The sequence below is a fragment of the Chiloscyllium plagiosum genome, unplaced genomic scaffold (genome assembly GCF_037043375.1).
Source record: "Chiloscyllium plagiosum isolate Xiang-an unplaced genomic scaffold, Cpla_swu_hap1 HiC_scaffold_3, whole genome shotgun sequence".
In the NCBI taxonomy this organism is placed as follows: Eukaryota; Metazoa; Chordata; class Chondrichthyes; order Orectolobiformes; family Hemiscylliidae; genus Chiloscyllium; species Chiloscyllium plagiosum.
In genome coordinates, this window is record NW_028270141.1 from 68,752,577 (window position 1) to 68,779,170 (window position 26,594).

General features: G+C 44.0%; 1 protein-coding gene across 1 annotated transcript in view; it reads left to right on the top strand.

Moving 5' to 3' along the window:
* Positions 1 to 26,594, top strand: part of LOC122539844 (adhesion G protein-coupled receptor F2-like) — a 99,013-nt gene that overhangs the window by 58,777 nt on the left and 13,642 nt on the right. The window contains exons 9-10 of the mRNA XM_087976632.1: positions 73 to 240; positions 23,968 to 25,350. Of these exons, the coding sequence (XP_087832758.1) occupies positions 73 to 240; positions 23,968 to 25,350 (1,551 nt within the window). The remainder of the gene's footprint in view (positions 1 to 72; positions 241 to 23,967; positions 25,351 to 26,594) is intronic.

Below are 26,594 nucleotides of genomic sequence, written 5' to 3' on the forward strand. Positions count from 1 at the left end.
ATTTAGCTTGTTTGTCTCCTAGTCTACCAACTTTGTTTATTTCTATAATACTTCCTAATTCACTTTTTTTAGGAGTTAAAAACAAATGACTTGGAAAAAACTTTTCCCAGTACTCTCCAACAACTCTCCTGTGCCACACGTGGGGACAATATAACCAGCCCTGGTAATGTCAAAGCTGTGGTTGATATTCTGTCAAACATTTCAACTGTGAATTCCACTGTTAATGAAACAGATATGAAGGTAAGAACTGACATCTTCCAGAAACAATGTCAATATAGCATGTTTTGACATGATGTTTATTTTGTGATTAAGTGAAATTTGGGAAGGGAAGTGTTGCATGTGCTACTTATAGAATCACTTTTCTTGGTATTACAACACACTGGGTAATTAAGTTAATCTATTACCTCAATAACCAGGTCCAGGGCCTATGTGATAGAGTAAGGTGTGCTTTTTTTGGCTGCAAAGAATTGACTTTGCTTAAGTTTAGATTATTACACCTCTTTTGTCGTATTACAAACTGTCCGTAAATTGGGGATGAGCATCCCATTTCGAGCTTACGCTACCTGGCTTGTATAGAGAATGAAAAATGTGATCACAAATGATGCTTTGGGATTATTATTTTGAGGTTTAAATGAAAGTCACATACTTTAACTTTCACAATATATAGTCCAGGATGATTGGCATATACATTTAATTCATAATTAAGAGAAACTACATAGGTGCGCTATTGTAGTCAAGATTGTTCAATTTTTAATCAAGAGACTTCTATTGAAATTAAGGTTTATTCAACCTGCCAAAACTCTTCATCTTTTCCTGAGGGGTCTTTCGTCTCAACAACTCTTTATTTGTCAGAGTCTCTCATGATTCATGCATGCATGATTCATAAAGGTAGATAGCTATTTCAATCAGCAACTGTGTCCACCTAAAGCAGATTTTAGTAACCTCAGAATATGAAGTGCAAGTGTACAGAATAGGCTTGGCAAGTGCAAGTCTGAACTGACCTTTATACATTTAGTTAGATAGCCATAATGCCCCTTTGGAAAGGTTATGTTCCCTTCCATATGGTCCTTGGACATCTTTAATTCCAGTATGCTATTGGAGAAGTAAGGTTGACTTTTGGATTGTTAAACTAGGCATGAATGAGCATAATTATGCATAAGCTCAGGAACTATCAAGTTCATATGAACTGTCAAAAGAAGCCAGAAAAAAATATCTAAAATACGTGTTAGAGCCCATAACAAGAAGATCTGCCAAAATTATCAAGAGGACCTGTTTCAAATAACCTGGTAAAGTGTATTATCAAAGATATGAGGAAGAACTCTCAGAATTACTTGCCAAAGGGAATTGTCAAGCATTTAAGGTATATAGAAATCCTGGCCTTTTTTAAAAAAAGTCTGGAGTATTTAAAAAACAGTTTTTTGTTTTCTTCCTCTGTCTGTTGACATGAACCTAAAAGCTTTCATTATTGGATTAGTACTACATGACTGATTTCGCAATCATGTCTTACTACACTTGAGTAAATTTCAAAATGCATTAGACAGCTGTGAGTGGTTATAAATCTTTGATGTGTGACTTTGAATTCCAAGGCTTGTTATAATAGATGAGGCATGTAGCTTGGCATGGAAGATGTGAGGAGCAATGGGGATGGGTAGTGGCATGGCTTGGTATGGATGATGCATGGAGTGTTTGTGTGAGGTTAAGGATGAATAAATAATAGCGATGGAGGGCCATTTTATGTTTTATTCTTTATTTAAACTTCAATATAGCGCCCATGCATACAGGCTGCTCTTCTGCTCAGTCTGCCTCTGCACATGGTGCAGTCCTCAGTTCTGTTGGGTTGCTCACCCTAGCATCCAATAGAGCTCTTCACCTGGGCTAAAATCTGACTTTGGCAGAAATTTTTAAAAATTGAGTTTCCAGAGCCAAGAGCTGGCCTGACTCTGTGCACGTGACTCACAAATGACAATCCAGGCCCTCATGACTAATTTGGTGGTTGTGCTTTGTTCCATTGTAATATACAAATTGTAATCAAGCAAAACAAAAGTCAACCCTGGATGCAGTGCTCCAGAAAAAAGATATGGAGATGTTGGACTGGGGTGGACAAAGTTAAAAATCATACAACACCAGGGTATAGGTTTAAATGGAAGCACCAGCTTTCGGAGCACTGCTCCTTTATTTGGTGGTTGTGGAACATAACATCATAAGACACAGAATTTATAGCAAAAGATTACAGTGTCATGCAACTGAAATGATATATTGAATAAACCTGGATTGTTGTCAAGGGTATCACCCATTACCCATTACCCATGGGACACCACCCACCCCGTACGCGCCAGGTACTCGTGATTTGGCCAACGTTGGCTATCTCATATGCTGCAGGCAAAGATGCACCAAGGCATGGTGCATTGGCAAGACCAAGCAAACGTATGACAACGGATGGATGTACACCATGTAATAACAACCAGGCCGGGGTGTTCCCTCCCAGTTGAGGAACACTTCAGCGGTCAAGGACATTCGGCTTTGGATCTTCAGGTGACCATCCTCCAAGGCGAATTTGGGATAGATAACCATGCAAAGTGGCCAAGCAGAGTCTGACAGCCAAGTTCAATATCCATGAGTATGGCCTCAACCGGGACCTTGGATTCATGCCACACTACAGGGATCCCCAGTACACTACACATTCTCACTCTCTCTCTCTCTCTCTCTCTCTCTCTCTCTCTCTCTCTCTCTCTCTCTCTCTCTCTCTCTCACACACTCACACACTCACACACCCTTACATGCGCACACACTCAGGCAGACCCTCTCTCATATGTGTGCTATCTTCAAACGCACACACATGCACCCCCACACACTCACTCATGCACACACCCTCTCACAGGCTTAAACTCCATCACACCCACACACACACTTTACCAAGCTTTCACACATGCAAGCACACACTCTCTCACATGCACTCACACTCACATGCACACACTCACTCTGTCTCTCTCTCTCATGCACGTGCACACGCATATAATTCTATGGGGTGATTTTGTATTTACAGCATTATATTTGCAGATACATTCTATTTTGCTCAAAAAATGCAATTTGCAGGCAGTCACTGTAGGCAGTTAATACATGTAATATTTTGGAAATTCCACTTTGGAAATAGAACCAATCTGACTTAGGATTGGGATGCAGACAGACTCTAACCTCACACCTTTAATGCATTGTCTGAGCTGCGATGTCACCTTTTGTTATAAAATCTTAAGTTATCTCGAGAAGGCGATTTAAAATAAGTTCTGGGATTTACATATTAATGAACTGAAACCTGCAACCCATTCTAAAAGATGAAAGAGTAAACAACAATCCAGGTTTGTTCAATATATCATTTCAGTTCCATGACACTGTAATCTTTTGCTATAGATTCTGTGTCTTATGCTGTTATGCTCCACAACCACCTGATGAAGGAGCAGTGCTCCGGAAGCTGGTGCTTCCAAATAAACCTGTGGACTATAACCTGGTGTTGTGTGATTTAAACAGAAAAAGGATGACACTGAAGTGAGTTGCAATCTGTTGTTGTGCATACTGCCAGGAAAGACTGACCTGAGAAGAGCTCTTTTCTTGAGAAAATGTGAGGGATGATTTGAACCAAGATCTATAAGATAATTGAATGGTTTGATAGTGTAAGTTTAAATTAGATGCTTCCATTTGTTGGGATATTGAATCTAGGGGGACAATAATTTAAAATGGCCACTCATGAATTCAATGGGAATTTCAAGGAGAAACTAAAAAAATTAGTGATTCACGTTTGGGATTTGCTACCACTGATTAATTAATGCTGTCATTAGAATTAAGTTAACACTAATTTTCATCTGCACTGTAGGTTTTGTTTAGGATAGTTAATTGAGATCTCAACAGCTCTCTATTTCAAGTGATTTGAACCATTACTATTCACATTGGGTTTAGCTCTGAGGAATCAAACGAACAGATACTTATTGAAGGTCAATTTCCAACTAAATATAAAGAAGAATAACTTGGTTAAAGTTCCTGAGGGTTGCTGTATGGTGTGAACGTACATGTAGTTTCACTTAGTCCACAGAATCAATATGACATCATACTTAAAGGGACCACATTTCCAGTATAATGCTATAATATTTTAATTCCAATTCTTTGATGAAAGTTAATATTAAATAAACTTCCTGCTGGGATGATCTTTAGACCTCAGAATTTGTCATTTCGTTTCAGATAATATTCTACTTACTTTATTCTTCCCAACTATGTGAACAATTTCACATTACTGAATCTCTTCCCATATTGTACTCAAACTGCCAGGTCCCTGCTCTTTCACTCAAATATATCAATATGTATATGCAATTTTCATGTGTCCCCTTCATAACATAGCTTCCTACTGTTCTTTGAAGAGTAAACTGAGAGATTTATTGAGTTGGTCATCATCAGCATACCAAATTAAGCCTTTAGGCAGGATCTGTTGGGTAAGAAAAAAAGCCCTCCCATTCACGCATTACTTCAGGGTAGACATAAATATGAAATCGGAATTGCAGACTGACAACAATTACACATTTTAGGTAAATCCATTGCTGCAGTCAGTGAAGTTCATTAAACCAGCAAAATCCGTAACACATGTGATTTGTCAAACTATTCAGAAGCTGTGCAGATTTTCTTGCTATCTGTGAAGCATTTGGCACAAAAAGGCATTGAGCACGTAGGCAATCTCATTCCAGAGATCAAACTGAACCCAGAACGACACAGATTGTCCAACAAAGTCCTAACAGCACCAATACATTGGCAGCAAAGAGAATGTTAAGAAATCATACAAACAAAACACTTCAATGAAGTTCAGAGTTCACCAAGTGAAAGGCTATTTCAGAAGATGCCCAACCTATCTATACTCTTAACTCCTCCACCATGTAACTTCTATAAGGTGATCAGAAGCTTTTACAACCACCACTATCACCATCAAGATAAAACAAGTTACAGATATTAAAAACTAAGGACAACATGGGAGCTCGTGCCAACATATTACCAGTACACATCCTGAAAGATATGTACCTCAACAAGTGATGCCTCATTGTACACCCTACAAGAGACCATTTCCCAGTGTAGATCATCAACACCGTGCATTGACAGAAATCATGACAGTACCAATACCTAAGCTTTTAGTAATTTCTTGAAATCTTTTATCTTGTTAATACCAATGGTCCAGCAATAGCAGGACCACCAGTATGCACAGATTCTCAGTATCATCACAATTCATGATATTCTAAACCCATTCACTATGGCAGAACAGATCACACATGACACAATCAAATCAGTCAACAATCGCCAAGGATGTGATTTTTGATGAGGTATGATATGTACGTGATATATATGAGATATATACATGAGATATCAATAAAATTACAAACAGAGAATGCTGGAGGAACTCAGCAGATCTAGCAGTACCTGGAGAAAACTAGAGTTAATATTTTAAGCCCAGTATGAGTGTTCTTCAGAACTTTGGGATGATGACATACTGCATGCATTACAACCCACACAAAGACTAAGATGTTCCTCTTGATCTTCACATTGATACTCTTGACTTCGATGCTGAATGCATTCTCAAAGTTAATCTGTGATACTTTGGCCAGAGTCAGCATGAGAAGTCATAATCAGCAAATGCCAAAGATTAGCAACTAAAAGATTGCAAAAGATTATTATCCAGGGATGACCTCTCAGTATTAAAAATAGCTGAGATGAATTAGTCATTTTGTCCATAAGGAAGCAAACTTGATGTATCACAACATGTCATTTTCAAGGATAAACAAGTTATTGTCCCAAAAGCACTATGCCAACATATCATATACATGCTTCACTAGGGACACTTGGGTATTGAATGCATAAGATTGCTAATCTGTGTGTGGGTCAGGATTGAATATGATGCATACTAAACAGATTCACCTCAGCATTAGAGGGAACTACTCTAACCACTTGATGTTCCATCCATTCCTTGGATCAGTATGGCAGCTGATCTATTCACAGTCCCCAGGGAAAAATGTGATGGATTACTTTTTCAACTTTTCCATTGATACAAATACCATAACTGTTGCTGATACAATGAGTACTAATTTCAATTTATTCAATATTCCAGAACAGAGAGTGTCTGACAATAGACTGCAGGCAAACTGTTTCAAGGCATGTACTATGTGGGAATGATCCATGTCACTTCATTACTCTACTAATTATGCCGAGACTGTTTAGCCGAATATCTGGGACATATTAACAAATCAATTATCCTTATGGACTGAGCAACAAACCAAGTTTTTGTAATGCTGCATCTTAATGCAACATCACTGGTAAAGAGATTATCCCCCCCTTGCCTGATATATGCTCGAAAGGCAAGTGTGAATGATCTGGCCCTAGCAAACAATTTTCTAATCATTCTTAGTCACAGACATTCATCAATAAAGATGGAGAGAATGAGAGATACGCAATGAGTGAGTTTGTACAGAGCTAGCCAGGGTCCTTGTCCCCAGTAATCATTCCTTTGGTGGTCAGTACTGGTGTGATGGAGTGCGTGGATGTGTGCCTCTTTAGTAGATCCTGAAGATGTCCATGGCAGCTGTCAAACCATTCGTGGAGGCACCTGGACAATCATTTGCTTGAGAAAGCTGCGTTCCATACTGTAACTGCACTCAGGCAGCTTCTGGGCAATGAAGGTCATTGTATCCCACAGTGCTGTTTGCTGCTGCTCTTCTTCCTGTGCATGTGGATGAAGTCTCTAATTACTGATACTGCAGGACCTGCTATTGCATTGGGGTTGAGCAGGTGCCTGATCTCCATCAGAGTCAAGATTAGAGTGGTGCTGGAAAAGCACAGCAGGTCAGGTAGCATCTGAGGAGCAGGAAAATCAACATTTCAGGCAAAAGCCCTTCATCAGGGCCCCAATACATCGATTTTCCTGTTCTTCAGATGCTGCCTGACCTGCTGTACTTTTCCAGCACCACTCTAATCTTGACTCTGATCTCCAGCATCTGCAGTCCTCACTTTCGCCTGGTCTCCATCGGTCCTCTTGAGTGCCAGCAGAGTTGGGGCATTCTCCTGTGGCCAGACATGGAACTGTCACAGTGAGGTACTCAGAAGAAAGTGCTCCAAAACTTTCTAAATATGACATTCCTAACAAGAAGTCAGGATCAACTGGTTGGGGGTACATGAGGCAGCTTTCCTGAACTCTTTCCTCCACAATACCCTTGTCCTCACAGATCAAGAGATGGCATCAGGAGAGGCAGGCCGTTTCTCTGATCTATGTGGCCATGCAGCTGCTCAGTGAGCCCGGGCACGCTGGTGTGCAAATGTTGTTCCCAGCATTAACTTCCAGTTTCTGAAGTTGCTGTTGCGCATGAATGTTAGAAGTCCACATATATGAAAACACAGATAAGAGGCAACGTAGGTGGTAGAAATGCCCAGATCCCGGCAAGACCAAAGGGAGAGAAGGCTTTGTCGCTGCCAATGGTTAGAAAATGGTGTGCAACGCATGCAACTGACAATGGGGATAATATAAGAGTTACAATGGAATATAGAGTGGTTCTTAATCTATTGGCAGAACGTGGATGTTTCTGTATCTCCACAAGAGTGATCCGAGTCGTCTTCTGCTAAGGGCTGAATTTTCTCCTGACAGTGGGTGAAGAATCTGATATTGGCACCCCTCCACTTATCTGGACCATTTCTGCCGTATTGTGAGCAGTTTTCTCTGACAATGACAGAAACTGAGGGGGTAGGGGAGGGGTTGTGTGAGATGAGAGTGGATGGTACAGATGTTATTGCCAGTGCAGGTAGAAAGGTGGTAGGTTTTTGGAAGGAATGAGTAGCCACAAGAATGTCCATGCAGGATGAATGGTGTGAGAAGTTGGTCATTTGACAGCAAGTGAGAGAGAGTCTTACAGGCAATAATGATTGTGGCATTGTCATTGAACACCTTGTGGCCCTGCTGCCCATTCTTTCACACTGTGGATATGACACTGAGCTGGATGGAGACCTTGGAGGTGGCTGCCAGGATGTGGTGTCATGGCCTCTTCCGCTGTTTCTCTGGGAAGATGGTGACTCACTCTGCCATATCCTCCAAGTCTCTGTCAGAGAATCACTGCAACATCATTCTCCTCTTCACCATCTTCACACTGTGTATATCACCGAGAGGGGCAGCTCCACACTGTGTATATCACCGAGAGGGGCAGCTCCACACTGTGTATATCACTGGGAGGGGCAGCTCCACACTGTGTATATAACCGAGAGGGGCAGCTCCACACTGTGTATATCACCGGGAGGGGCAGCACCACACTGTGTATATCACCGAGAGGGGCAGCTCCACACTGTGTATATCACTGGGAGGGGCAGCTCCACACTGTGTATATAACCGAGAGGGGCAGCTCCACACTGTGTATATCACCGGGAGGGGCAGCTCCACACTGTGTATATCACCGGGAGGGGCAGCTCCACACTGTGTATATAACCGAGAGGGGCAGCACCACACTGTGTATATCACCGGGAGGGGCAGCTCCACACTGTGTATATCACCGGGAGGGGCAGCTCCACACTGTGTATATAACCGAGAGGGGCAGCTCCACACTGTGTATATCACCGAGAGGGGCAGCTCCACACTGTGTATATCACCGAGAGGGGCAGCACCACACTGTGTATATCACCGAGAGGGGCAGCTCCACACTGTGTATATCACCGGGAGGGGCAGCTCCACACTGTGTATATCACCGATAGGGGCAGCTTCACACTGTGTATATCACCGAGAGGGGCAGCTCCACACTGTGTATATCACCGAGAGGGGCTGCTCCACACTGTGTATATCACCGGGAGGGGCAGCTCCACACTGTGTATATCACCGGGAGGGGCAGCACCACACTGTGTATATCACCGGGAGGGGCAGCTCCACACTGTGTATATCACCGAGAGGGGCAGCACCACACTGTGTATATCACCGAGAGGGGCAGCACCACACTGTGTATATCACCGGGAGGGGCAGCTCCACACTGTGTATATCACCGAGAGGGGCAGCTCCACACTGTGTATATCACCGGGAGGGGCAGCACCACACTGTGTATATAACCGAGAGGGGCAGCTACACACTGTGTATATCACCGGGAGGGGCAGCTCCACACTGTGTATATCACCGAGAGGGGCAGCTCCACACTGTGTATATAACCGAGAGGGGCAGCTCCACACTGTGTATATCACCGAGAGGGGCAGCTCCACACTGTGTATATCACCGAGAGGGGCTGCTCCACACTGTGTATATCACCGGGAGGGGCAGCTCCACACTGTGTATATCACCGGGAGGGGCAGCACCACACTGTGTATATCACGGGGAGGGGCAGCTCCACACTGTGTATATCACCGAGAGGGGCAGCACCACACTGTGTATATCACCGAGAGGGGCCGCACCACACTGTGTATATCACCGGGAGGGGCAGCTCCACACTGTGTATATCACCGGGAGGGGCAGCTCCACACTGTGTATATCACCGGGAGGGGCAGCACCACACTGTGTATATAACCGAGAGGGGCAGCTACACACTGTGTATATCACCGGGAGGGGCAGCTCCACACTGTGTATATCACCGAGAGGGGCAGCTCCACACTGTGTATATAACCGAGAGGGGCAGCTCCACACTGTGTATATCACCGAGAGGGGCAGCTCCACACTGTGTATATAACCGAGAGGGGCAGCTCCACACTGTGTATATCACCGGGAGGGGCAGCACCACACTGTGTATATCACCGAGAGGGGCAGCTCCACACTGTGTATATCACCGAGAGGGGCAGCTTCACACTGTGTACATCAGCGAGAGGGGCAGCACCACACTGTGTACATCAGCGAGAGGGGCAGCACCACACTGTGTATATAACCGGGAGGGGCAGCTACACACTGTGTATATCACTGGGAGGGGCAGCTTCACAATGTGTATATATCACTGAGAGGGGCAGCTACACACTGTGTATATCACTGGGAGGGGCAGCTTCACACTGTGTATATCACTGAGAGGGGCAGCTTCACACTGTGTATATAACTGGGAGGGGCAGCTTCACACTGTGTATATCACCGGGAGGAGCAGCTACACACTGTATATATCACCGGGAGGGGTAGCTTCACACTGTGTCTATCACCGAGAGGGGGAGCTCCACACTGTGTAAATCACCGGGAGGGGCAGCTCCACACTGTGTATATCACCGGGAGGGGCAGCTCCACACTGTGTATATCACCGGGAGGGGCAGCTCCACACTGTGTATCTCACCGGGAGGGGCAGATTCACACTGTGTATATCACCGAGAGAGGCAGCTTCACACTGTGTACATCATTGGGAGGGGCAGTTCCACACTGAGAGGGGCAGCTTCACACTGAGAGGGGCAGCTTCACACTGAGTATAGCACCAGGAAGTGCAACTTCATACTGTGTATATCACCGAGAGCAGCCGCTTCACATTCTGTGTATCACGGAGAGGGGCAGCTTCACGTTGTGTATATCACTGCGAGGGGTAGTCTTACACCGTTTATATCACTGAGAGGGTCCGTTTCACACTGTGTATACCATTGGGAGATGCAGCTTCACACTGCGTATATCAGTGGGAGGGACAGCTTCACACTGTGTGTAACTATGGGAGGGGCAGCTCCACACTGACTATATCACCAGGGAGTGCAACTTCATTCTGTGTATATCACCGAGAGCGGCCGCTTCACACTCTGTGTATCACTGAGAGGGGCAGCTTCACATTGTGTATATCACTGCGAGGGGCAGATTCACCCTGTGTATATCACCGGGAGAGGCAGCTTCACACTATGTATATCACGGGGAGGGGCAGCTTCACATTGAGAGGGGGAGCTTCACACAGTGTATATCACTGAGGGCGCAGCTTTACACTGTGTATATCATCCAGTGGGGCAGCTTCACATTGTGTATATCGCCGGGACGGACTGCTTCACAATGTGTATATCACTGGGAGTGGCAGCTTTACACTGTTTAAATCACTAAGAGAGGTAGCTTCATACTGTGTATGTCACTGAGAGGGGCAGTTTCACAATGTGTATACTACCAGGAGGGGCAGCTTCTTACTGTGTGTATCACTGGGAGGGACAGCTTCACACTGTGTATATCACTGAGAGGGGCAGTTTCACAATGTCTGTATCACTGGGAAGGGCAGCTTCACCCTGTGTATATCATTGGGAGGGGCAGCTTCACACTGTGTATATCATTGGGAGGGGCAGCTTCACACTGTGTATATCACTGGGAGGGACAGCTTCACACTGAGTGTATCTATGGGAGGGGCAGCTCCACACTGAGTATATCACCGGGAAGTGCAACTTCATACTGTGTATATCACCGAGAGCGGCTGCTTCACATTGTGTATATAACTGAGAGGGGCAGTTTCACACTGTGTATATCACTGAGAGGGGCAGCATCACACTGTGTATATCACTGAGAGGGGCAGCTTCACACAGTGTATACCATTGGGAGGGGCAGCTTCACCCTGTGTATATCACTGGGAGGGGAAGCATCACACTGTGTATATCACTGAGAGGGGCAGTTTCACACTGTGTATACCATTGGGAGGGGCAGCTTCACACTGTGTATATCACTGAGAGGGGCAGCATCACACTGTGTATATCACTGGGAGGGGAAGCATCACACTGTGTATATCACTGAGAGGGGCAGCTTCACACAGTGTATACCATTGGGAGGGGCAGCTTCACCCTGTGTATATCACTGGGAGGGGAAGCATCACACTGTGTATATCACTGAGAGGGGCAGTTTCACACTGTGTATACCATTGGGAGGGGCAGCTTCACACTGTGTATATCATCCAGTGAGGCAGCTTCACACTGTGTATATCACTGAGAGGGGCCGTTTCACACCGTGTATACCATTGGGAAGGGCAGCTTCACACTGTGTATATCACTGGGAAGGGCAGTTTCACACTGTGTATACCATTGGGAGGGGCAGCTTCACACTGTGTACATCACTGGGAGGGGCAGCATCACACTGTGTATATGACTGGGAGGGGCAGCTTCTCACTGTGTATATCACGGGCAGGGGCAGCATCACACACTGTGTATATCACTGAGAGGGGCAGCTTTGCACTGTGTATGTCACTGGGAAGGGCAGCATCACACTGTGTATATCACTGAGAGGGACAGCTTCACACTGAGAGGGGCAGCTTCATACGTATATATCACTGAGAGGGGAAGCTTACACTGTATATATCACTGGGAGGGGCAGCTTCACACTGTGTATATCACGGGGAGGGGCAGCTTCACACTGAGAGGGGCAGCTTCATACTGTATATATCACTGAGAGGGGAAGCTTACACTGTGTATATCACTGGGAGGGGCAGCTTCACACTGTGTATATCACTGAGAGGGACAGCTTCACACTGTGTATACCATTGGGAGGGGCAGCTTCACACTGTGTATATCACTGAGAGGGGCAGTTTCACACTGTGTATACCATTGGAATGGGCAGCTTCACACTGTGTATATCATCCAGTGGGGCAGCTTCACACTGTGTATATCACTGAGAGGGGCAGCTTCACACTGTGTATATCACCGGGAGGGAAAGCTTCACACTGTGTATATGACCGGGAGGGGCAGCTTCACATTGTGTATATCAATGGGAGGTACAGCTTCACACTGTGTATTTGACCGGGAGGGGCAGCTTCACACTGTGTATATCGCTGAGGGGGCAGCTTCACACTGTGTATATCACGAAGAGCGTCAGTTTCACACTGTGTATACCATTGGGAGGGGCAGCTTCACACTGTGTACATCACTGGGAGGGGCAGCATCACACTGTGTATATCACTGAGAGGGGCAGCTTCACATTGTGTATATCACTGAGAGGGGCCGTTTCACACCGTGTATACCATTGGGAGGGGCAGCTTCACACTGTGTATATCACTGGGAAGGGCAGCTTCACACTGTGTACATCACTGGGAGGGGCAGCTTCACATTGTGTGTATCACTGTGTGGGACAGCTTCACACTGTGTATATGACTGGGAGGGGCAGCTTTGCACTGTGTATATCACTAAGAGGGGCAGTTTCACACTGTGTATACCATTGGGAGGGGCAGCTTCACATTGTGTGTATAATGGGAGGGGCAGCTTCACACTGTGTAGATCACGGGCAGGGGCAGCTACACACTGAGAGGGGCTGCTTCACACTGTGTATATCACTGAGAGGGGCAGCTTAGCACTGTGTATATCACTGGGAGAGGCAGCTTCACACTGTGTATATCATTGAGAGGGGCAGCTTCGCACTGTGTATATCACTGGGAGGGGCAGCTTCACACTGTGTATATCACTGGGAGGGGCAGCTTCACACTGTGTTTATCACTGAGAGGGGCCATTTCACACCGTGTATACCATTGGGAGGGGCAGCTTCACACTGCATATATCACAGGGAGGTGCAACTTCACACTGTGTATATCACTGGGAGGGGCAGCGTCACACTGTGAATATCATTGAGAGGGGCAGCTTCACATTGTGTGTATACCGGGAGGGGCAGCTTCACACTGTGTATATCACTGAGAGGGGCAACTTTGCACTGTGTATATCACTGAGAGGGGCAGCTTCACACTGTGTATATCACTGAGAGGGGCAGCTTTGCACTGTGTATATCACTGGGAGGGGCAGCGTCACACTGTGTATATCACTGAGAGGAGCAGCTTTGCACTGTGTATATCACTGGGAGGGGCAGCGTCACACTGTGTATATCACTGAGAGGGGCAGCTTCACATTGTGTGTATCACCGTGAGGGACAGCTTCACACTGTGTATATCACTGAGAGGGGCAGCTTTGCACTGTGTATATCACTGGGAGGGGCAGCGTCACACTGTGTATATCATTGAGAGGGGCAGCTTCACACTGTGTATATCATTGGGAGGGGCAGCTTCAAACTGTGTACATCACCGAGAGGGGCAGCTTCACACTGTGTATATTACTGTCAGGGGCAGCTTCACACTGTGTATATCACTGAGAGGGGCAGCTTTGCACTGTGTATATCACCGAGAGGGGCAGCTTCAATCTGTGTATATCACTGGGAGGGACAGCTACACACTGTGTACATCACTGAGAGGGGCAGCTTCACACTGAGAGGGGCAGCTTGACACTGTGTATATCACTGAGAAGGGCTGCTTCACACTGTGTTTATCACTGAGAGGGGCAGCTTCACACTGAGAGGGGCAGCTTCACCATGTATATATCGTGGCACGGTGGCACAGTGGTTAGCACTGCTGCCTCACAGCGCCAGAGACCCGGGTTCAATTCCCGCTCAGGCGACTGACTGTGTGGAGTTTGCACGTTCTCCCCGTGTCTGCGTGGGTTTCCTCCGGGTGCTCCGGTTTCCTCCCACAGTCCAAAGATGTGCAGGGTCAGGTGAATTGGCCATGCTAAATTGCCCGTAGTGTTAGGTAAGGGGTAAATGTAGGGGTATGGGGTGGGTTTCGCTTCGGCAGGTCGGTGTGGACTTGTTGGGCCGAAGGGCCTGTTTCCACACTGTAATCTAATCTAATCTAATCACTGAGAGGGGCAGCTTCACACTGAGAGGGGCAGCTTCATGCTGTATATATCACTGAGAGGGGCAGCTTCATGCTGTATATATCACTGACAGGAGCAGCTTCACACTGTGTATATCACTGAGAGGGGCAGCTTCACACTGTGTATATCACTGAGAGGGGCAGCTTCACACTGTGTATATCACTGAGAGGGGCAGCTTCACACTGTGTATATCACTGACTGGGGCCACCGCACACTGTGTATATCACTGACAGGAGCAGCTCCACACTGTGTATATCACCGGGAGGGACAGCTCCACACTGTGTATATCACCGGGAGGGACAGCTCCACACTGTGTATATCACCGGGAGGGACAGCTCCACACTGTGTATATCACCGGGAGGGACAGCTCCACACTGTGTATATAACCGAGAGGGGCAGCTCCAGACTGTGTATATCACTGACAGGAGCAGCTCCACACTGTGTATATCACCGGGAAGGACAGCATCTCACTGAGAGGGGCAGCTTTACACTGTGTATATCACTGAGAGGGGCAGCTTCACACTGTGTATATCACTGACAGGCGCTGCTTCGCCATGCCACTGTTCGTTCTGGTGCAACATTACCTGTCAAAAATGCCGCAGGCCTCAAGGATATTAACCTTTTGCCAGGTTTCTGGTGAGTGACAATTGTTCCCACATGGTAATTTGGGATTAAAGTTGAAGAAGAGGTCCGCCATAGGGATGAGGAAAACTAAGTGATGGGATGACGAAAACAGGAATTGCTGTAAAAACACAGCAGGTCTGACAGCATCTGTGGAGAGGTGTTCTGAAGAAGGGGATCACAGAATCTGAACATCAATACTGCATTGTGGAGAGAAATCTGTGGTGACATTTTGTATTCAGTAACCCTTCTGCAGAATGTCTCTCCACAGGTGCTGTGAGAACTGTTGTGGTCTTACAGCAATTTCTGATTTTGTTTTAGATTTTCAGCATCTGTACTTCTTTTGGGTTTTAATTATTGGGGTGAATTTGGGAAGATATGCTGGGAATTCCGGTTAGGCCGCATAGCAAAAGACCCTCCAAAAAGCTCAAAGCAACTCACTCTTAGCTAAACGTCATCATCAGATTCAGATCATGGATCTTGTTGCATTAATTTATTATGAATATTTAGCTTTGAGAGGTCGAGCTAATTATTGCCTTGCAGCCCTCTCTGGACTCTGTTTGACAAACGCAAGAGTCAGAATAAGGAAGACAAGCCAGAAGCTACAAGGGTGTATCCTGAACTGTTAATATAGGTGCAAGTTTCTTCAACTTGGTAGGATTTCCAAATACCAATGTTTTGTCACCCTTGTTAAACCTCGCATGGTGGCAGACTGGAAACAAATAACATGAATAAATGTAATAGCAGACAGTGAGTATCACAGGGATCAGTGCTTGGACCCATCAATTTACAACATAAAGACTAGATTCCCTACTGTATGGAAACAGGCCCTTCGGTCCACACGTACCCTCCGAAGAGTAACCCACCCAAGCCCCTTTTCCCCTCTGACTAATGCACCTAACACTATGGGCGAATTCGCATGGCCAATTCACCTAACCAGCACATCTTTGGACTGTGGGAGGAAACCCACGCAGACATGGGGAGAATGCGCAAGCTCCACACAGACAGTCGCCCAAGGCTGGAATTGAACCTGGGACCCTGGTGATGTGAGGCAGCTGTTCTAACCACTGAGATACCGTGCTGCCCGTGTGATTTAATTAAGTGAACCAAATATATTTCCAAATTTGCAGGCGAGACTAAGTTGGATGGGAGGCTGAATTGTGAGGAGGATGCAGAGACACTTCAGTGTGATAAGAACAAGTTGAGCAGCTGAAAGATAATGTTGATAAATGTGGGACTTTTCCACTTTGGTAGTAAAAGCAGGAAGGCAGATTATTAGCTAAATGGTGGCACATTGGAATATGGGAAGGGATAACAGGAGCTGGTAGTTCTCATACACAAGTCCCTGAAAATAGGTGCAGCAGTCAGTGAAGAAGGGAAATGGTATGTTTGCCTTCCTAGTGAGAAGATCGCAATTTAAAAGCAGGGATGTCATCCTGCAATTGTACAGGGCATTGGTGAGACCATACCTCAAGTATTGCGTGCAGTTTTGGTCTCCTTATCTGAGGAAAGATGTTCTGGTTATGAAATGCGATGAAGATTTGCTAGACTGATTTTGGATTGGTAGGACTGACATATGAAGAGAGACTGGATCAGTTAGATTATACTTATTGGAGTTTAGAAGGATGAGGACAGATCTCATAGTAACCTACAAAATTCTAACAGGACGAGACAGCAAGCATGTTCCTTCCTTCCTATTGGAAAGATGTTGTGAAACTTGAAAGGGTTCAGAAATGATTTACAAGGGTGTTGTCAGGATTGGAGGATTTGAGCTATAGGGAGAGGCTGAACAGGCTGGGGCTGTTTTCTCTGGAGCTTCGGAGGCTGAGGGGTGATCCTAGAGAGATTTACAAAATTATGAGGGGCATGGATAGGATAAATAAACAAAGTCTTTTCCCTGGGGCGGGGGAGTCCAGAACTAGAGGGCATTTGTTTAGGATAAGAGGGGAAAGAAATAAGTCACCTAAGGGGCAACTTTTTCATGTAGAGGGTGGTACGTGTATGGAATGAGCTGCTGGAGGAAGTGGTGGAGGCTGGTACAATTGCAACACTTAAAAGGCATTTGGATGGGTATATGAATAGGAAGGGCTTGGAGGGATATGGGCCAGGTGCTGGCAGGTGGGACTAGATTGTGTTGGGATATCTGGTCGGCATGGACAGGGTCTGTTTCCATGCTGTACATCTCTATGACGCTCTGACTCTATGACTGAGAAGTCCAGAACTAGGTGTCACAGTCCAAGATGCAGGATTGGCCATTTATGACTGAAATAGGGAGAAATTTCTTTACCCAAAGATTTGTGCGTTTCCTGCCACAGAAATAAATAAAGGCCAAACATTTAGTGTTTTCAAGAAGGAATTAAATATAGTTCTTAGAGCTAAAGGGATCAAAGATCTGTGTAGAAAGCAGGAACAGGAGACTGATTTGGGATAATTAGCCATGATCATATTAAATGGTGGAGCAGGCTATAAGGACAGAAAATAACCTACTGTAGTTCCTATTTTCTCTTTCTTTTACGTTATATAATAGCATTAAAGAAAAGTAATTGCCAATGCTGGCAAATAAATAAAGTTATTTGTCCTAATGGTGGAAATCATAGAATTGTAGATTCATAAAATCCCCACCATTCAGTCCATCAAGTCCACACTGACCCTTCGAAGAGCATCCGACCCAGATCCATCCCTTTTTCCTATTTCTGTATCCCTGCATTTTCCATGGCAAATCCACCTAGCCTGCAAATCCTTAGACACTCTCGCAATTTATTATAGCCAATTCTCCTAACCTCCCCATCTTTGGAAATGGTGGAATATTACATCTTGATTATCAGTGCATTCCCCAGTCACAGTGTTAGTGCAGTTTAAGGGTTAGTCTGGGATATTGAATCCAGCAATGTGAAAAAAAACAGATATCAGGTTCCTCATATTATTAGATCAGGGTGACATTGGAAGCAGATGAAGGGGGTATCCTTGACTGGTTTCCCTAATTAAACCGATACTAAACTAGTTGAATTGACAAAGAAATTAAAGGTTGGAGTTGCCTATACAATCTATGAATACTGAGGTAATTCATATATCACAGAGTATTTGGGACTAGTGAAAATAGGTTGATCATTAAAGAAGCCGGATAGACTTTCCTTTTATTCTAGATAATAGCACCAATGAGATGCAATTAGTCATTCCAATAATTGAATCAACAGACTTACAACAGTGATAAAGCTGTTGGAGTTGTGGAGCTTGATTATTCGAACTTTCTTCATTTAACAATTGTTACCATTATATTAAATTGAAGAGAATGCATACATTATGCAGGCCAGAAAATTGGGCAGTAGAGTCCGATTTGATTAGATTACCCACAGTGTGAAAACAGGCCCTTCAGCCCAACAAGACTACACAAAGAGTACCCCATCCAGACCCATTCCCCTACATTTACCCCTGACTAGGGCACCTAACACTACAGACAATTTAGTACAGCCAATTCACCTGACCTGGACATCTTTAGATTATGCAGGCCAGAAAATTGGGCAGTAGAGTCCAATTTGATTAGATTACCCACTGTGTGAAAACAGGTCCTTCAGCCCAACAAGACTACACAAAGAGTACCCCACCCAGACCCATTCCCCTACATTTACCCCTGACTAGGGCACTTAACACTACAGACAATTTAGTACAGCCAATTCACCTGACCCGGACATCTTTAGACTGTGGGAGTAAACCCACGCAGACTCGGGGAGAATGTGTAAACACCACACAGTCACCCAAGGCTGGAATCAAACCTGGGTCCCTGGTGCTGTGAGGTAGCAGCGCTAACCACCAAGCCATCACCCTGTACGTAGAGATGTACAGCATGGAAACAGACCCTTCAGTCTAACTCGCTGACTAGATTTCCCAAATTAATCTAGTCCCATTTGCCAGCACTTGATCCATATCCCTCTAAACCTTTCCTATTCATACACCCATCCAGATGTCTGTTAAAATATGTAATTTTATCAGCCTCTACCACTTCTTCTGACGGCTGAGTTGCCTCTTAGGTCCATTTTAAATCTTTCCCCTCTCACCCTAAGCTAATGACCCCTAGTTCTAGACTCCCCCACCCCAGGGAAAAGACCTTGGCTATTTACCCTATCCACACCCATCATGATTTTAGAAACCTCTATAAGATCACCTCTCAGCCTCTGATGGTCTAGAGAAAACAGCCCTAGCCTACTCAGACTCTCCCTATAGCTCAAAACCTCCAGCCCTGGCACATACTTGTAAATCTTTTCTGAATCCTTTCAAGTTTCACAGCATCTTTCCCATAGTGGGAAGACCAGAATTGCACACAATATTCCAAAAGTGACCTAACCAACATCCTCTACTGCCGCAACATGATCTCCCAACTCCTATATTCAAAACTCTGACCAATAAAGGAAAACGTACTAAACACCCTCTTCACTATCCTATCTACCTGCGATTCCACTTTCAAGGAGCTTTGAAACTGCACACCAAGATGTCTTCATTCACCAATGCTCCCTAGGTCCTGACCATTAAGTGTATAAGTCCTGCCTCTGATTTCCCTTTCCAAAATGCAGCACTTCACATTTATCTGAATTAAACTCCATCTGCCACTCCTTGGCCCATTGGCCCATCTGAGCAAGATTCTGTTGTAATCTAAGATAATCTTCTTTGCTGTCCACTACACCTCCAATTTTGATGTCATCTGCAAACTTACTAACTATACCTTCTATGTTTATACCCAAATCATTAATATAAATGATGAAATGCAGTGGACCCTTGTGGCAGCCCACTGGTCACAGGCATGCAAGTTCCATATCCAAATGGCTAGTTCTCCCTGTGATCTAACCTTGCTAATCAGTCTACTATGAGGAACCTTGTTGAACTCCTTACTGAAGCCCATATACATCACATCCACTGCTCTGCCCTCATCAGTCCTCTTTGTTACTTCTTTAAAAAACTCAATCAAGTTGGAGAGATGTGATTTCCCTCACACAAAACCATGTTGACTATCCTTAATCAGTCCTTGCCTTTCCAAATGCATGTATACCCTGTACCTCAGGATTCCCTCGAACACCTTGGCCACCACCGATGTCAGTTTAACCAGTCTATAGTTCCCTGGCTTTTCTTTACCACCTTTCTTAAATACTGGCATCACATTGGCCAAATTCCAGTCTTCTGGCACCTTACCTGTGACTATTGATGATCCAAATATCTCAGCAACCGGTCCAACAATCCCACTTCCATAGCTTTCCATAGAGTTTTAGGGTACACCTGATCAGGTCCTGGGAATTCACTCACTTTTATGCATTTTAAGACATCCAGTACCTCCTCCTCTGTAATATGAACATTTTTCAAGATTTCACCATCCATTTCCTGACCTTCTGTATCTTCCATATCCTTCTCCACAGTAAACACTGATGCAAAATATTCCTTTAGTATCACGCCCATCTCCTGCAGTTCCACACATAGGCTGCCTTGCTGATCTTTGATGGGTTCTATTCTCCCTGGTTACCCTTTTGTCCTTAGTTTATTTATAAAATCCCATTGAATTCTCCTTAACCCTATTTGCCAAAGCTATCTCATGTCCCTTTTTGCCCTCCTGATTTCTCTCTAAACTATACTCCCACTGCCTTTATACTCTTCTAAGGATTCTCTCGATCTCTGCTGTCAATATCTGACATATGCTTCCCTCTTTTTCTTAACCAAAACCTCAATTTCTCCAGTCAGCCGGCATTCTCTGCACCTACCAGGCTTTCCTTTCATCCTAACAGGAATATACCATCTCTGGACTCCTGTTATATCATTTTTGAAGGCTTCCCATTTTCCAGCTGTCCCTTTACCTGCGAATATTCACACCAAATCAACCTAATACCGTCAAAATTAGCCTGCCTCCAATTTAGAACATCAACTTTTAGATGCAGTCTATCCTTTTCCATCATTATTTTAAAGCTAATAGAATTATGGTCGCTAGCCCCAGAGTGTTTCCCCATTGACACCTCAGTCACCTGCCCTGCCTTATTTCCCAAGAGTAGGATCAGATTTTCTACTTTCTCTAGTATGTACATCCACACACTGAATCAGAACATTTTCTTGTACACACTTAACAAATTCCTCTCCACCTAAACCCTTAACACTATGGCAGTCCCAGCCTATGTTTGGAAAGTTAAAATCCTTGCCATAATCACCCTACTATTCTTGCTTTTAAGTGAGATCTCCTGAGAAATTTGTTTCTCAATTTCCCGCTGACTATTGGGGGTCTGTTGTACAATCCCAATAAGGTGATCATAACTTTCATATTTTTTAGTTACACCCAAAATAACTTCCCTCGACGCGTTACCAGGAATATCCTCCCTCAGTACAGTGGTAATGCTATCCCTTATCAAAAGTGCCACTCCCCCTTCTTTCTATCATTCCTATAGCATTTATATCCTGGAACGTTAAACAGCCAGTCCGGTCCATCCCTGAGCCACGTTTCTATAATTGCTATGATATCCCAGTCCCATGTTCTTAACCATGCCCTAAGTTCATCTGCCTTCCCTGTTAGGCACCTTGCATTGAAATAAATGCAGTTTAATTTATCAGTTCTACCTTGTTCCCTGCTTTGTTCCTGCCTGCCCTGATGGTTTAACTTGCTCCTTTTTGCAACTGTAACAGTCTCAGATTGATCTCTTTCCTCACTATCTCCCGGATCCCATCCCCCACCTTACTAGTATAAATCCTCCCGAGCAGCTCTAGCAAATCTCTCTGCCAGTATATTAGTCCACTTCCAATTCAGGTGCAATCCAACCTTCTTGTACAGGTCACTTCTACCACATAAGAGATTCCAATGATCCAAAAATGTGAACCGTTCTCCCCTGCACCAGCTCCTCCGCCGTACATTCATCTGCTCTATCCTCCTATTCCTACCCTCACTAGCTCGCAGCACCAGCAGTAATCCCGATATTACTACCCTTGAGGACCTCCTGCCTAACTTCCTGTATTCTCCCTTCAGAATCTCATCCTCTTCCCTTCCTATGTCATTGGTTCCAATGTGTACAATGACCACCTGATGGTCCCTCTCCCCTTTGAGAACATTACACCATTATAACTTCTTGCTGCTACAGACTAACTTAGTGCCTATATCTAATATTTTTAAATTTTAATCAAGAGACAGGATCTCAATAAAATATATAACCAAAAAACACTCTACTCACTATTTAAAAAAGACACCAAGGTTACACTTAAAATCTATGTTCTTATCTGTTCCTGTGCTATGAGCTCCCCCTCACAGGTTCCTCCAAGGTCAGCTGTGAATTTCACAATTTGTTAATTTTTCTTAGACACATTCCAATGTCCAGAAAAACTTGAAGTCAAACAGCGAAGGTAGTAGCTGTGCAGATTCACTGCTGTGTCAGTTAGCACTGTAGGTTTCTCTCTCTCTCTCTCTCTCTCTCACTCACCCTCACTGACCATGCAGTCTTGGCCTTTGTCTATCTTCTTTTTTAAAATACTGTTGTTTTGGTCTTGTGACCCCAAAGTTCCAAAACAATGAAACAGCTTAAAAAACATGCATTAATGCTCCTGGTATTCAAGGAAATCAGCTCCAACATCAAAAATACCTCAAAAAAGGAGCAGTTCTCACAGCCACAATTTTTTCCTGTCTTACATCTTGGACTACTCAGAATCCTAAGTAGGTACAAAAAGCAAAACAAACATAATGACTAAACAAATATTTACGTTGAACAGTAGGCTGGCTAGAAATATAAAAACATTTTAAAAGCATATAGTAAAGAGTTTCTAGAGATGCTTAAGAAGAAAAGTGAGTGTTGAACCTATAAAAATGTGTCCATCAGTAATGGGAAAAAGAATCAGGAGATGGTAGATGAATTGAACATTCATCTGACCCACTATTACAAGTGTACAAGAAACATTGGAGAAATAGCTGAATCATAGCAAAAATCAGGAATTTGACGGGAGAGGGGAACTGATGAAATCTGTTATCACCAAGGAAGCAGATTGAGCAACTTGTTGGAGCTGCAGACTGAGAAGTGCCCAGGTCTTGATGAACTTCACCCCCATGTCTTAAAATAAGTGACGAGTGACAGGTTGCATTTATTGGTTTGGTGGAAATACAGGTGATCTCAATGAAACATATAAAATTCTTAAGGGGCTTGACAAGATAGATGCTGAGAATATATTCCCTCGGGGAGAAAGTTAAGTCTTCAGATGCTGGAGATCAGAGTCCTTCCTGATGAAGTGTTTATGCCCGAATCGTCGATTATTCTGCTCCTCCAGTGCTGCTTGACCAGCTGTGCTTTTCCAGCACCACACTCTCCCATATTCCTTCTGACCAGAGAATTTAGAAGCTGGGGATCAAGAATACTAAAACAAGGCAGGTAGCCATATAGAATAGACATTGCTTCACTCAAAGGTTTGTGAACCTTTGGATTCTCTATAGATGTGGATTTATAGTTAATGTATATACGGTCAAGATGACCAGCTGGAAGTGATTTGATCACCTGAAGGGTTCAAAGAAACTCTTCCTCAGTTGATTTTACTTTACTCAGTTTGTCTCTTTTTTTTCAGAGGATATATATTACTGTGCAAGGAGGTGGTGTCAATAATGTTTTTTTCCACCTTTATGAATGTGAAACAAGTTTAAAGGACAGTGTTCTATCCATGCAAACAAATTATATATGTTCAAATGTGTATCTTTTAGCAATTTTCAGATGCTAAGAATATTTGATTTCTGCGAATTTGCAAATCAATAGTTGAATAATAAAGATTTCTTGTATTTTTCAGAATTTCTTGCAAACAGTGAGCAGAATGATCTCTTCTTCATCAAAGGATACATGGGAAATTCTCTCAGACTCAAGTGAAAATATTCGCAACCCTAGTTTTCGATTACTAAAGTCAGTGGAAAATTTTAACACTCGTTTCAATATGCAGAATAATAGTTTAGATATCAAAGAAGAGAATCTTATGTTCAAAGCTCGTAGAAATGTCGATCAAGATAATAAAACATCTATTAATTTAAACTTTGATAATATTTCCACTGCAGAATATGACAATTTAAGTGCAACTCTATTCATTTCACCTGAAAAACCTAATGAGGCACCAAATGTCACAGTTATCAGTATTGCATATCCAACCTGGATTGATATTTTACCCAATACCACAACTTTTGATGGAAATTTTTTGATTAATAGTCTCGTCCTGACAGTAGTAATAAACATTAAGGAACCTATTAACGTGAAGATGACCTTCTCACTAAGAAATCGCACACTAGATTTCAACACTGCAGTTTGTGGCTTTTGGGATTTTACAGGCAGGGGTGCATGGAATGATACTGGCTGTGAGCCTGAAATCAACGAAGAAAATATCACATGTCACTGTGACCACTTGACATCATTTTCGATTTTAATGTCCCCTGAGACCAAAGACAGCCCTGCTTTGAATTATATCACCAGTATCGGAGTTGCCATCTCAATTGGAAGTTTACTAATCACTATTATTATAGAAGCCATAATGTGGAAGCATGTGACCAAACATAAAATCTCATATATTCGCCATGTTGGAATTCTGAATATTGCAGTAAATCTGCTGGTCGCTGACATATGGTTCATTGTGGCTTCAGCTGTAGAACCAGGAACACGGGCTTGCACAGCTGCTACTTTCTTCACTCATTTTTTCTATCTTGCCTTATTCTTCTGGATGTTAACCCTGGGCCTGCTGCTTGTCTATCGTTTACTATTCCCTTTCCATGATCTCAGCAGATCAGTTATGATGGGAATATCATTTGCCGTTGGTTACCTGCCTCCATTGATAATCTCGATCATCACAATCGGAGTTACCTTTCCAAGAAACAGTCACACCAGAGAAGGTGCCTGCTGGCTCGGCTGGGAGACCGAATACCCTCTGCTTGCATTTGTTATACCTGCATTGGTTATAATCGCAATCAATGTCATCATTCTGATTATAGTCATTTTTAAGTTGCTGCGACCAACAATTGGGGATGGATCCAGAGCCAATAATCAGGAAAGGGAAGCATTCAAACTGATTGCGAGATGCATTGCTGTGCTAACTCCAATCCTTGGACTCACCTGGGCATTTGGAATACCAACCTTTCAACAAGGTTCCCCTGTTGCTTTCCATTATATATTTACAATTCTCAATGCTTTTCAGGTATGTGTCAATTATGTTTCATAACTTCTGACTTCTCTTATGTTAGCTCAAAATATGCCTTAGAATTCACAAAAAGCATTACCAACAACTGAACATGTAGATTAGGAGTGACAGTGGAATAGTGATATTGTCACTGCATTGGAAATTGAGAGTCCCAAGCTGACACTCTTTGAATCTCATAAGGCAGGCAGTGAAATTTAAATTCAATAGGTAAATCTGGAATTAAAAGCTAGCATAATCATAACCATGAAATCATTGTTGTAAAAACAATCTGGTTCACTAATGTCCTTAATACCTACCTGGAAATCTACCATTCTCACCTGGCCTGGCCTAATATGACCCAAGATGCACAGAAATGTGGTTGACTCTTGAAAGACTACTGAAATAGCCCAGCAAGTCACTCAGTTGTATCAAGTGCGACGAAGTCTGAACAAAGAAATGACACAAGATGAGTCACTTGGCATTGACCTAGGTACAGAAACAAAATGGCAAAACCCAAGCCCTGTTGATCCTACAATGTTCTCCTTATCAACATCTGGTAGGTTGTGCCAAAATTGGAGGAACTGCCAGATCAACCAGTCAACACAACAGCCTGACATAGTTATACTTACAGAATCATTCCTTATGCACAAAATCCCAGATGACTTCAGCACCATCTCTTGTATGTGTTGCCCTGCTGGCAAGGGTGGTAAAGACAATCCAGGGAACTATAGACCAGTGAGCCTGATGTCAGTGGTGAGCAAGTTGTTGGAGGGAATCCTGAGGGACAGGATGTACATGTATTTGGAAAGGCAAGGACTGATTAGGGATAGTCAACATGGCATTGTGCATGGGAAATCATATCTCACAAACTTGATTGAGTTTTTTGAAGAAGTAACAAAGAGGATTGATGAGGGCAGAGTGGTAGATGTGATCTGTATGGACTTCAGTAAGGCGTTCGACAAGGTTCCCCATGGGAGAAAAGTTAACAAGGTTAGATCTCATGGAATGCAGGGAGAACTAGCCATTTGGATACAGAACTGGCTCAAAGGTAGAAGACAGAGGGTGGTGGTGGAGGGTTGGTTTTCAGACTGGAGGCCTGTGACCAGTGGAGTGCCACAAGGATCGGTGCTGGATTCTCTACTTTTTGTCATTTACATAAATGATTTGGATGCGAGCATAAGAGGTACAGTTAGTAACTTTGCAGATGATACCAAAATTGAAGGTGTAGTGGACAGCGAAGAAGTTACCTCAGATTACAACAG